The sequence below is a fragment of the Camelus dromedarius genome, chromosome 20 (genome assembly GCF_036321535.1).
Source record: "Camelus dromedarius isolate mCamDro1 chromosome 20, mCamDro1.pat, whole genome shotgun sequence".
NCBI lineage: Eukaryota > Metazoa > Chordata > Mammalia > Artiodactyla > Camelidae > Camelus > Camelus dromedarius.
In genome coordinates, this window is record NC_087455.1 from 24,648,819 (window position 1) to 24,661,083 (window position 12,265).

The following is a 12,265-nucleotide window of genomic DNA, read 5'->3' on the forward strand; positions in this document are numbered from 1 at the left end:
TAGACTTACCATTATGATCCAGCAATCCCACTTCTGGATATATATCCAGAGGAAACTCTAATTCAAAAAGATACATGCACCCCAATGTTCACAGCAGCACTATATACAATAGCCAAGGCATGGAAGCAACCTAAATGTCTATCAACAGATGATTACATAAAGAAGTTGTGGTATATTTACTTTTTTTTTTTTAATGGAGGTACTGGAAGTGAACTCAGTACCACATACATGCTAAGCAGGCACTCTACCAATTAAGCTATACTCTCCCCTCCTCCCCATATATCTCTTAATGAGGAAATAAAAAGCATGGGTTTTGAAATCAGAGGTCAGAGCTGGATTTAAATTTGTCACTAACAGACTGTATGACCTTGGAAAGGTTTCTTAAACTCTATGATCTGTTTGTTCACTTTTGATAAACAGACATTATGAGTAATAAGCATTACTCTCAAAAACTATGAAAGTACATAGCCTACAATTTGTCACACAGCATGTTTCCCCAAGTTCATTTTCTTTTCTTTTTCCCTCCTATATTGACTTCTCTCTGTCATTTCTTCTTGTTATGAATAGACATAACTTTATTAGAATAAGAATAGTTAAGCAGTTAGATTTCAAACTGTGTCTAAGGTATTGATTGCTGTGAAGTTAGCAAATTGACAAAGTGTGTTAAAATGAACTGTTGATAAATGTTAAATACAGACAGTTGACTTAAAAATTACTGAACTAAATCTGGTGAAGGTCTGAAGATTTAGTAGTGATTTTTTTGTTAGTGTATGTAATATATTACCCAGCATGACCTACATTGAGTATAACAAATTGTTTATTTTTTTGCAGCATAGTGTATTCCTAAATAATTGTTATGTAATAATGTTTGTCAATCCAAAGGGTTTGCTTAGTGTGTCTCTCATTAAGGCAACTTAAAAAAATTTTTTTTTATTATCTTTGAAGAAAACTTTCTTTAGGTAGGTAGGTAGGTAACAGTGTTCATTTTCAATTTTGAAACAGTGGTATAACCCACAGAAGTATCCACATCTAATACACATGGAGTCTTTAATCTGGTTAGTTATGACACTAGTGGTTCCTGAGGGCTGTGTTGATGACACTGAATCCTGTTTGCTTTCCACTTATTGTCTTAAAATTAAAATAGTGAAATAAGCAGGAGTTAGTAGTTTCTGTTCTAGGAAGCAAGTGTTACATGGGGGACAGTTGAATGAGTTGCCCACAATGAGAATATACGTGGAATAGGTTCCATCCTACCCTCCTCCCCTTTTAAAAAACAATTTCATCTTTGGATAGACAGGAGGAGGAGCTTTTTCCTATGGGCAGTTGGGTGGGTCAGACAACAAAGGCACGGATGCCACACTTCTTAGGAAGTATCCAAAACTATTTTGAAGTAGTGTTAGTATAAGAAGTATTGAAGTACTTTATGTAATAAAAACCTGGCTCTGTTTATGAGCAGCTGGTTTTTTTCTATTTAAGTAATTGGATTACCTCCTTGTATAAACATGGAGCCACGTGAGAGCCAGGGTTTCACAATCTGCATAAATGTATATATTGAGGTCTGCTCGTGCTGGAGTTACCAATAGCACCAGCTCTCCATCAGCATTTCCACAGGGTCTTTTACGTGTGTTCTGAAAGCCCACGTCAACACTTAGCATGAGTGATCTCTGTTCCACAGCAATTTCTAGCCGCGACGTACAGGATCGCACACATTCTAACTTTAAGCTTGCTTTTCTTTTGGCCCTAGAACAGTTTTACGGAGTAAATTTTTATCTATCTCATGGATTCAGGCAGGTGGCTTATTTTATACAAAATAAGATTGGATTCTTCTCTTGTTTCAAAACACCATATATCTTCAGGAAAGTGAGCAAGAGCAAGCCTTCTTAAAGTTTTCTGACTTCGTCAACTCAGTAGTTTTATTGGCGTTAGCAGTTCCAGAAGCTGAAGAGCTTAACATTCTGGTATTCTGCCCACTTCAATAACTTAGTTTTGATCCTTAATTGTACATAGCATAGTTTGATCTTTAATTGTACATTTTTCCCTGTTACCTGTCAGAATTGACATCCAGCATAGGGATGTATATTAAGATTTTTGTGTCAGAGAGTTTGTAGGGGGGGAAATGGAGTAATTCTTACAGGGCTTAGCTTCAAAAGTGAGTTTGAATTATGTAATATGTCACCATTTGGTGAATTGTATATGCTAACTTGAGGGCTCATGATTTTAATTTTTTGTTAGAGTCTAGACATAGCTACTTTACTCTTATGCCTTTTTACTTGATGTTGAGTGTGAATGACTGTTTTTGGAAATGCACTTCAGGAGAATTTCTAAATCCCATTTAATTCGTTCAGATTCTTACATTCTACTTGATGCTTGGTTGATGGGTGCATTGAACTGGCACATCTGAGTGCTCATTTCACCTTTCCTTGAGCTTCTGTCTGTGGTGCTGAGTCCTGATGATCAGGACCTGATGGGTGCTAATAAAAAGGCACTTAAGTACCTTGCATGGCAACTGATGTGCATTCAAGAAGTTCTTTGGGGAAATCCTGGCTCCCATCACCAGATGTGCAACCTGCCTCTGCGCTACCTGCTTGCGTTTTGGGTGAAATATGTTGTATTGCTTTGTCTCAAGGTAAAATGTGTTGAACCAGTGTTATTTTTCCTCTGATGATTGCAGTGGCTGCTTGGGTACACCTTTTCCTCCAGTTCTGATAGACTGTCTTGAATATTAATGCCGACGTGTTAGATTAGGAGAATGTATTTATTGTGTTCTGGGTAGGTCTGCTGTGCCCTCAGTCGGACCCACGCGAGACTTCATCCACATTTATTTTGCAACCATGTCTTGGTTCATCTTTCCTTGACCTGCACTTATCAAGTATTCTGGGCTTCCCTGTGACATCTTAGTTAGTTCAGAGTTGAAGCATGCATGACGCATGCCTCATACAGGCTTTCTGCTTCCTTCTGGTGGGTAAAAGATATTCCATCCATTTAACCACAGTATGACCATAGTTAATCACGGTTATAAATGCACCTCTGAGCCGCCAGTCTACAAGGATTATGACTCCAGTGGTGCTGGCACTAGAGAGTAATTGGGAGCTTACAATTGGGGTCATTTTCCTCTTTTTTTTTTTTTTTGTAAAAATGTTAGCTCTTTATGTGTTAAAATAAACCTGTGACTCTACTTAACTTTCTCCCTCCATATTTTAAAATCTCCTAGTAGCTTTGAGTTTTTGTATAGTGAGATACATACTTTGGCAGGATCAGCAAAATCATCTAATTAAAGTCCTTCGATCCTGATACCATTAAGAATATTCATCTCTGGAGATGACTTCAATGTTGTGGGAGGCTTATAAATTTTCAGAAATACTATTTTCCTAAGGAATACTTCTGGAGAGAAGGATCTATCCAGTCTTTCATAACTAAGTGATATGTTTTATGTAGGTAAAAAAATGGTATTAATAACATTTTTGAGCAGCCAATTAATATAGATTTCTCAAAGCTAATACTTCTTTCAGAAGTTAAAGACCAGAAACTAACACAACATTGTAAATCAGTTGTACTTCAATAAAAAGTTTTGGAAGCCTTTTCCCTAAAAATATTGGTATCTATTGAAGGACTCATGACAAAAGATAAAAAGAGCTTTGAGAAAATAAGGTTTCATTCTGCATGTTCTAAAATTTTAGAATTCTTGACACAAGTTTGCCTTTATTATGCCTAAAATTTTTTCTAGACTAAATTCACGTAGATTTAGCTCCTCTAAAACTTTAAGGGCGTTTAGAAACTTATCTGTCAAAGCTTTATTAACACTGTTAATTTTCACATTGATTTTCTAAGGCATAATGATTATAACAGTGAACATCTAGAGCGTTAAAATTTGTTGTTTGGTATCAAAGATCAGATTACATGTTTTATTTTTCTATCAATACTTGCAACTTAATGTAAAACTAAGCAAAGTATCCTAAGATAGGCATTTCTCATTTTGGTCAAATTTTGTGTGGCTTCTTAGTTCATGACCCTGATACTTAGTTTGGAGTATATATGATTACAGGAATTTTTTATCCCAATGTTGCCCAGCTCTAGTGGGAGGATCTATACTCAGCTTGATTTGTATAAGATCTGACATGCAAGTTCCCTGTTACTGGTGCCAGAGATAAGGTTTTCGTTTCTAAATAAATATCTTGAATTTGGTATTGGGCAGAGATAAAGATTAGCAATTCCATAGTAAGAGTGATCGATGAAGTTAATATTAATTGTTCATTTAAAGAAAGCTGTTGAACTTGTGACATTATTTAACCTGCAAATATGGAGTGAGGCTAAGATGCCAACAGCCCACTGTTCAGTCCTATTATTTTCAGAATTAGAAGTCTGTACCCCTTGTCAGGAATGGGTGCCTTCACCTTGAAGGAATTTAGATTTCTTCTTTTTGGCAGGGCTGACTCCAGAAACAGGGGAGCACTTTTTAAAAGTTTTAGGACTACATTAGAAACAGATGGGTATTCAACACCTACATAACATGTTCTATGGGGTAAAATGTGACTAACTGGATTTAATTTAACAAAGGATCAGACTGAAAATACCAGGATTCATAAAACCAAACTTTGCAATTTAAGGGGAACACAAGTCAGATAATTAGAATTAAGAGCAAGGAGTTTTACTCTTTCCCCCCCTCAGTATATGTATCAGTGATTTAGGAATTATTACCTGGTTTCTGCCTCATGATTTTTATTTTCCCTACCCACATCCCTTTCCCTGTCATGGAGATACGTGTGGATTTGTGTTAATATCACTGTCTAACACCTTTTTGAGGATTTTTAATGTCTTGTGTGATATATTTCATCTTTAGTATTTTGGGTGGGTCTAGATTTAGAGAAGTGTTTTGGTTGGAATGATGCGGTTGTGGATCTCAGCAGGCCTTGGGGTTGGAAAAGTTGAAGCTTACAGAGAGAGCAAATAAACATGGTCATCAAAGCTGGGAATTAAGAAGATCTGTTTATTCACCTGCACACTTGAATTAAATCTCATAGAAATAGGGAGAGCCATTTCTGACTAAAGATCCTGACAAAATTAATTGCTGTAGTCATGTTTAAAAGTCTATTTTTGCTTGGCTTTAGATACAGAGATTGGTATAGTCACCATATAATGGGTAAAGAAGTTCTTGTTGAATTAAATTGTTGATTTACAACACAGAGGTGACTGGAATAGTTGACACTGGACAATGGTTAATTAAACCGAAAAGTCTTTTTGAGGTTTGGGGCATGGAGCTTCAAATTGCAAAAATTACATGTGTTCTTGCCCTTGAGCATTGAAGAGCACTGCTGCAGACTGAGGGAAGGGAAGAGAGAGCACTTAGGTTGGGTGTGGCTCACATCACTTTTGTTTTAAGAGAATTCCTCCTATGTAGTGTTACAAAGATATCTTAAGATATAGACTCAGGTAAGTATTCCCTAATTCATTTTCATTAAGTCAGTCAAAGTTCAAGTAAATAAAGCAATGCTTTTAATGATTTCAAGAACAACCTTTCAAAAAGTGTAGAGTACAATTTGTTGCCTTTGAAACCCTTGTGGTCAAGATGAAAGTTGGCTTCTGATACATAAGAACAAGAAAGAAAACAAAAAGCCTTTAATTTATGATAATTCGCTTAGCTCTGTAATTCTCTCTTCTCCATGCTTCTTACTACGGGGTGTGATTTATAGTGAGAAAGTGCTCTTGGTTTAACTTCGGAACTGAAATCAAGTGTAGCTTCAGCTCTACTTTGTGATGTCTGTGGTAGAGACAGCCTTCTCCTTAAAGCATTCTCCTCTGTACATAAATCTTCCCAATTCTCTTTTTACTTGTGAAACTAAATTTGGGATTTGGATAACCTTGATATTGCCTTTTCAAATTTGCAGTTAAGTTAGAGAGCAGAAGGTGGCCAGTGAGCCGCTCTCAGACTTGCTGAGAGGGCTCTGCTGTGTGGGGGTGCCTTTGATGCAGCTCCAGCCCTCGCCTTAGTCTCCTGGTTGCTCCTCCTTAAGGCCTTTTTCTTTAATAAGAGTCATAAATTGCTTCTCAAATACCATGCCTAAGGGTCTTTGTGTTTCAGGTGGGTTATGTTCTTAGACAACCCTGGAAATGAAAATGAGTTGGGGTCTCCCCGGTCACCACCTCCTCTGCCCAAGCCATTTCATCCATCGTACAGCTTCTGAACCTTCCTGGTTCTGGTCTCACCCAGCTTTCTGCACCCTACCCACCCACTCTTGGTTTTTACCTCTTCCTTATACAGAGGTTGATCTGTATCCCAGTTTTTGAAAGTGACATACTCATGCCTTACATCCTGCTCAGGGCACCAATGACAAAATATCAGAATGAAACCTCTTCAGAAGGCAGCGAGGGAAGCTGTCAATAGTAGAGGCTTATTTCCAGTCGGCTATGTGAACATGCTTTATAAATCATAGTTATTTCATGAGAGTGAGGCATAACAGAAACCCTATGATGAAAATAAAAGCAGAAAAACTGACCCCAACAATAGAATGTAGAGAGAAGCAGAGAGAGGTGGTCAGGGCACTAGGTGAGAGGTAATAAATGCCTGACTTATGAGGAGATGAGTAGAAATCACAAGAGTGAGAGTTGAAATTAAGTCTCGAAGAGGAGAAATGATCATGGAAGCTAGAAGAGGAAGAAAACTGTCAGTAATGACCTAGCTATAGGAGTTGTGAGGACCAGAAACTGAGAATGGGGTCTTCAGCTAGGCATCTGTAAACTCACTGAAGTCTTTGTAAAAGTAGTGTTGAGGATAATTGGGTGGTGGTGGAAAGTAGAGGCTGCAGATAACACTGACATTTCCAAGAAATATGAGTGATACTGGTCTGGTTCAATGATCTTCGAAGATGCTCACAACTTGATTGAAACTGGGCAAGTTATGATATGGTGTATAAAAAGTATGATCAGTTATGAAAAATACAAATTACATATTATAAATATTGTATATGCATATGTATATAAGGGATGTCTGGAAAGTTTGCCAAAATTTTATTAGGAATTATTATATCTGAGGCGGTGATTTTTCATCTGAATTGTTTCTTGCTTCACAATTGCAGGTTTAAGGAAAAAAAAGGTAATAAATTAGAAAATTGGGAAGGATAGATAAATTTGCAAGCAAGAGAAAGTCCATAAAATAGACTCATTATGTAGATAAGAGCAGTTCAGCAGTTGAGAGAACGAAGTCCTGGAACAGGTGGGAAGAAGTAGATCTTAATGGCCATTTCAAAGGGTTATCTTGGCCCTGATTTCTGGTCCCGTCTTGGTTCTTCTTTGGCCCGTTTTCTGAAAGGTTAGACTAAGCCCTTGTTTTAGAATCTCTCTGGAAGATAGGCTATAAGAACAAATCAGGGAGCCCAGGAAAAGTGGGGAGAGCATGTTGTGGAATTGAAACCTAATGTAGATCTGCTACAAGTGGCTGTAAATATATTGGCTTTTGAATCATAAGCAAAGAAAGGGAGGAAGGGGTGGTACACAGTGTGCCTTGTGGTAGAGATGCTAGTCTGAATACTTACTGCTTTGTATTAGTTTTACATGCAATAAAGATTATATGTAAGGCAAATGGGATGTCATCTCAAAGCTAAAAGTTTTAATAATTGATGAAGTTTCTATTCCTTCTCTTATTTCTTTCTTCTGTGGGTTAACCCAATAAAATGTAGTTAGTGTGTCCTTATTAATCTTGTTTATGGCCGTGTTTGGTATAAGGATAAGTAAAAGTTACATGAATTTTTCATATTTTAGACATTATTCTGGAATTTCAGATTGTATAATTTCTGAATTTTGTACTAGGGCTAAAAACAGACTTTGTTTTCTTTTAAATTACCTTATTTATCACTAGCTGTAGTGAACTTCTTAAGGTTGATACATCAATTTTCAGATTCTGTTTCAGCATTTACTTAGTTTATTATCCCCCTTGTCCCTCCAATACGATATTTCTATTGTCAAAAAAAATTTAAAGAATATCTTACAGGTGAGCATCTGATATAGTTTATAAATCTAAAAAAAGAAATGTGATTATAAGTAACTACTTTATCCTGAAGCTAGTCTATGGCCTATCCTTTTTTTTTTCTTTAAAAAATTGAGATAATTCACTTATAAATTATGCACATTATTTATAAAAAATGCACAGGTCCTAAATGCACAGTTTGGAAAATATATACATTTGTGTGGCCAATATCCAATCACAATTAGAACATTTCCATCATATCCTACAGTGGGCAAAATAGTGCCCCTTCCTCCCCGAATTCATGATCACCTGGAAACTCAGAATGTGACCTTATTTTGAAAAGGGGGCTTTGCAAATGTACTTAAGGTAAGAATGGATATGAAATCATAATGGATTAAGGTGGGCCCTAAGTCCAATGAGTAACTTTATAAGAAACAGAAGAGGACACGCAGACGTGCACAGAGAAGGCCACGTGACGATGGAGGCAGAGGTTGGAGTTACACTGACATAAGCCAGGGAGCGTTGGGGCCACCTGAAGAGGCAAGGAGGGGTTCTTCTGTAGGGCCTTCACAAGAAGCGTGGCTCTGCTGACACCTCAGTTTCACACTGCTAGTCTCCAAAACTGAAAGAACAAACTCTTGTTGTTGAAGCCGCCATGCTGTGGTAATTAATTAGTCAGTCCTAGGAAACTGATATGCTTGCCAAAGAGTCCACTGTGTCCCAATCAGTCCCCAGCCCTCAAAGACACTGAGTGTTCTGACGTCTATCACTGTAGATGAGCTCTGCACGTCCTTGATGTCAGTATAAATAGGATCACACAGACCATGCTTGTATTTTGGGTGTGGGCCTGGCTTCTGTTGCTCAACATAATGTATAGTTGCTTCACATGTTTGTGTGTGTTTATCAGTCATTTAACCCATTTTATCATTTGCATCCGTAGTACAAATATACCATTTCATTCTCCTGTTCACGGGACATTTGGATTGTTACCTCCTACTCATGTTTTATGTATTTGTTACATCTGTATGTGGCCGTCACTGGCTTAGATTATGTACCACTGTTTTTTTGGTAGTTGCTCCTAGAGTTTTAGCAGGTGTGTTTAACCTAACAAAGTTGAATTTATTTTGGTCTTCCTCACCTATAATACGGACACTTGAGATGCTTTGACTTCAGCTCCCCTTCTCACCTCAAGTCTTCCATGTTATTTATTGCCATTGGATATAAAATATATATTATTTTTAAAGCCTGGAAATTAATCATTATTTTTAAAATCAATGTTTTTGTAGATGTACCGACATACTTCTCCATTGGCTTGATCCCTATGCTTATTATAGTCTACTTCCTTCTGGGTCCCATCTTCTTTTCCCCAATATATATAGTTTATTCTTTCAGTGAGTGTTTTTGATTAGTAAGTTCCTTGCCCTTATTTTACCTGAAAATATCTTTATTTTGCCCTCATCCTTTTTTTTAATTAACATTTTTTTAAATTGATTTATAGTCAGTTTACAATGTTGTGTCAATTTCCAGTGTAGAGCACAGTTTTTCAGTTATACGTGAACATACATATATTCATTGTCACATTCTTTTTCACTGTGAGCTACCACAAGATCTTGTATATATTTCCCTGTGCTATACAGTATAATCTTGTTTATCTATTCTACATATGCCTGTCAGTATTTACAAATTTCGAACTCCCAGTTTGTCCTTTCCCACCCCTCTCCCCCCTGGCAAACACAAGTTTTGCCCTCATCCTTAAACAATCATTTAATTGCTTATTGAGTTGTAGTTTGATAATCTTTCCTCAGCTTATTGAAGATAATATTCCACTACTAACTGTCTGCTAAAAGTCAAATTTTCACTCCTTTGTAGGTAATCTGCTGTTTCTCTCTGGTTTGAATTCATTCTCCAGTGTAAATATGCTGTGTTCATCTGCAGACTTGTTTTTAATGGGTCTGCTCAGATTTGTGATTTTTCTTTATTATCTAAGAATTCATGTTTTTCTTTAAATCTAGAAACTATCCATGATCTCTTTGAGTTATTATGTCTTACTCATTCTCTTCTGGTTCTGTAACTCCTAATAATCATGTATTGGAACTTCTTCATTTTTTCTCACATGCTTCTTACCGCTTTAATATTGTTATCTTATTTTGTGCTACAGTTTTTTAAACCTGTTTTCTAGTTAAGTCCCTCTCTTCGGTCTACCATCCAGCTTGTCCATAGAAACTTTTTCAGTTTTAGAATTGTAATTTTTCTAATTGCACATTTTATGATCTTGCTTCTTCCCACGTGATTTCTAGTCATTTTACCTCTTCAAATACTCTAGAGAAACTCATTTTAAAGTCACCTTCAGATTGTTCTGTTCTTTCCGATTGTCTAGGTATGAAGTCTCTTACTCAGACTGACTCTTCCTCATAGAGGTTTGCTCACACATGTGATTTGTTTATCTTGATGTTAAGGTGGTTTTCCATCGAAGTCCCAGGTCTCAGGACTGTAGAAAATTTCTATAGGGTCATTTTACATTTTTTTTTTCTTTGTGGGTTTTCCTGGATCTGGGTAAGATTTTTTATGTTAAGCTCTTGACTCAGGGACCCGATGCTACATTGATGATTTGGATTTGGAGCTCACACTTGGATGTCTCGCAGATGTCGGGTAGTTATTTCTCATGGCTTGCATTTTCTCTCCTGTGCTCAGTCCCTCTATGTGCTTATTCCAGAGTGGCAAACCTCTTCTCTGGCCGGTTGGAGCGGGGGCTTCTCGTACCTGCTTTGTGGATAAACAGCCCTCATGACTCCAGTCTACATAGAGACAAGTGTCAGCTCTTTACATGCTTATTGCCTTTCTTTCTTTTTTATTTTGAGGTATCATTGATCTATAATAATGTGTTAGTTTTAGGTGTAAAGCAAAGTGAGTCTATGTGCATATGTCTTGGTCTGGATTCAAGACCCTGCCGTGAAGTCTGCTTCTCTCTGGTCTAACATCTCCCAAGCCTCAACTCTGCCTCTAAATTTCCTCTTTGTTTCTAAGTTTGGTTGTGTATTAATGATTAATTAAAGGTTATTTTGTTTTACATTTCTATGTGATTAAGGTAAAAAGACAAGAGACACGTGTCTTCTAAGCTTTTTGCATTGATCAGAAGTCTAGTTGTATTCATATTTAAACATGGGTTTTTTTGGTTTGTTTTTTTCTTTTACAGCTAGTTACGTATCAAATCCCATTTGCAAAGGTTGCTTGTCTTGCTCAAAGGACAATGGGTGCAGCCGATGTCAACAGAAGTTATTTTTCTTTCTTCGAAGAGAAGGCATGCGCCAGTATGGAGAGTGCCTGCATTCCTGCCCAACCGGGTACTACGGACACCGAGCCCCAGACATGAACAGATGTGCACGTGAGCAGTTGACTTTTGTCCAACCTCTTTTACTGTTGATGCAACTTAGGGGAAGTTAAGTTGAAATTTTGGACTTGAAAAAAGTGTATTTTTAATATGCTACAGAAATAGTTTAAGCTTCAACTTAAAAAAAAAAGGAGTGGGGTGGGATAAGAACACTTCTGCTTTATCTTTTGTATAGAAGTATATTGTGCACACACTTTTTTTTTTTAAGATTACCTCAGTATTTTTTTTTAAGTAACATGTATCTCAAACACAAGCATGTGAGGCAGATATTTGTAGGGCAAATTTGCTCAGCACTTACCAAAAAAAAGAAAAAGGAATTTTAAATACCTTTACACTAGGAACATCCTCTCCAGTTTCCAATAATGCCTGCAACTTCTTTTTCCTCTTACATTTGAATTTATAATACCTGAATTAATCTAATCTGTAATTTAATACATACATTTTAGTTCTGTAAAGCACCATTACTGATAAAAGATGTAACTAAACTATTTAGTTTACTTCAGAGTATCCTGAGTTTGACAACCACAAAAAAGGTTATTAAAGAATGGCAATCTATACATTGGAATGCAAGTACAATTTTTCATCTTTTAATCCAAAAATCACAGAATGACTGTCAACTTCCAGGTAAACAATAGAAATTAGAGTTTTAAAAAATGAATGAGATCCCAGAAGAACATCCCTTTTTTAAAGGAGCTCAAATTTTAGGGCATAGGAGGGATAAGGAAAAGGGGAACGTGGAGTGAAATGACAGATGGGTAGGAAGTTTAATCATAATTCAATACACTAAGTGCTAGATCAGCAGGCAATCAGTGTGTTGTGGGTGTGACAATTACCTTCAATTAACACACTGTGTGCATGACTATTAAATCAGCTGAGATCCTGAGATAAGGAGAGTTTGAATTTTATCATCCAAGAACAGT

At 36.8% G+C, this 12,265-nt stretch overlaps 1 protein-coding gene across 1 annotated transcript in view; it reads left to right on the plus strand.

The window, feature by feature from the left end:
* The window catches only part of RSPO2 (R-spondin 2), a 141,968-nt gene that overhangs the window by 61,043 nt on the left and 68,660 nt on the right, over positions 1-12,265 (plus strand). Inside the window, exon 2 of the mRNA XM_031439491.2 lies at positions 11,151-11,339. Coding sequence (XP_031295351.1) covers positions 11,151-11,339 — 189 coding nt within the window. The remainder of the gene's footprint in view (positions 1-11,150; positions 11,340-12,265) is intronic.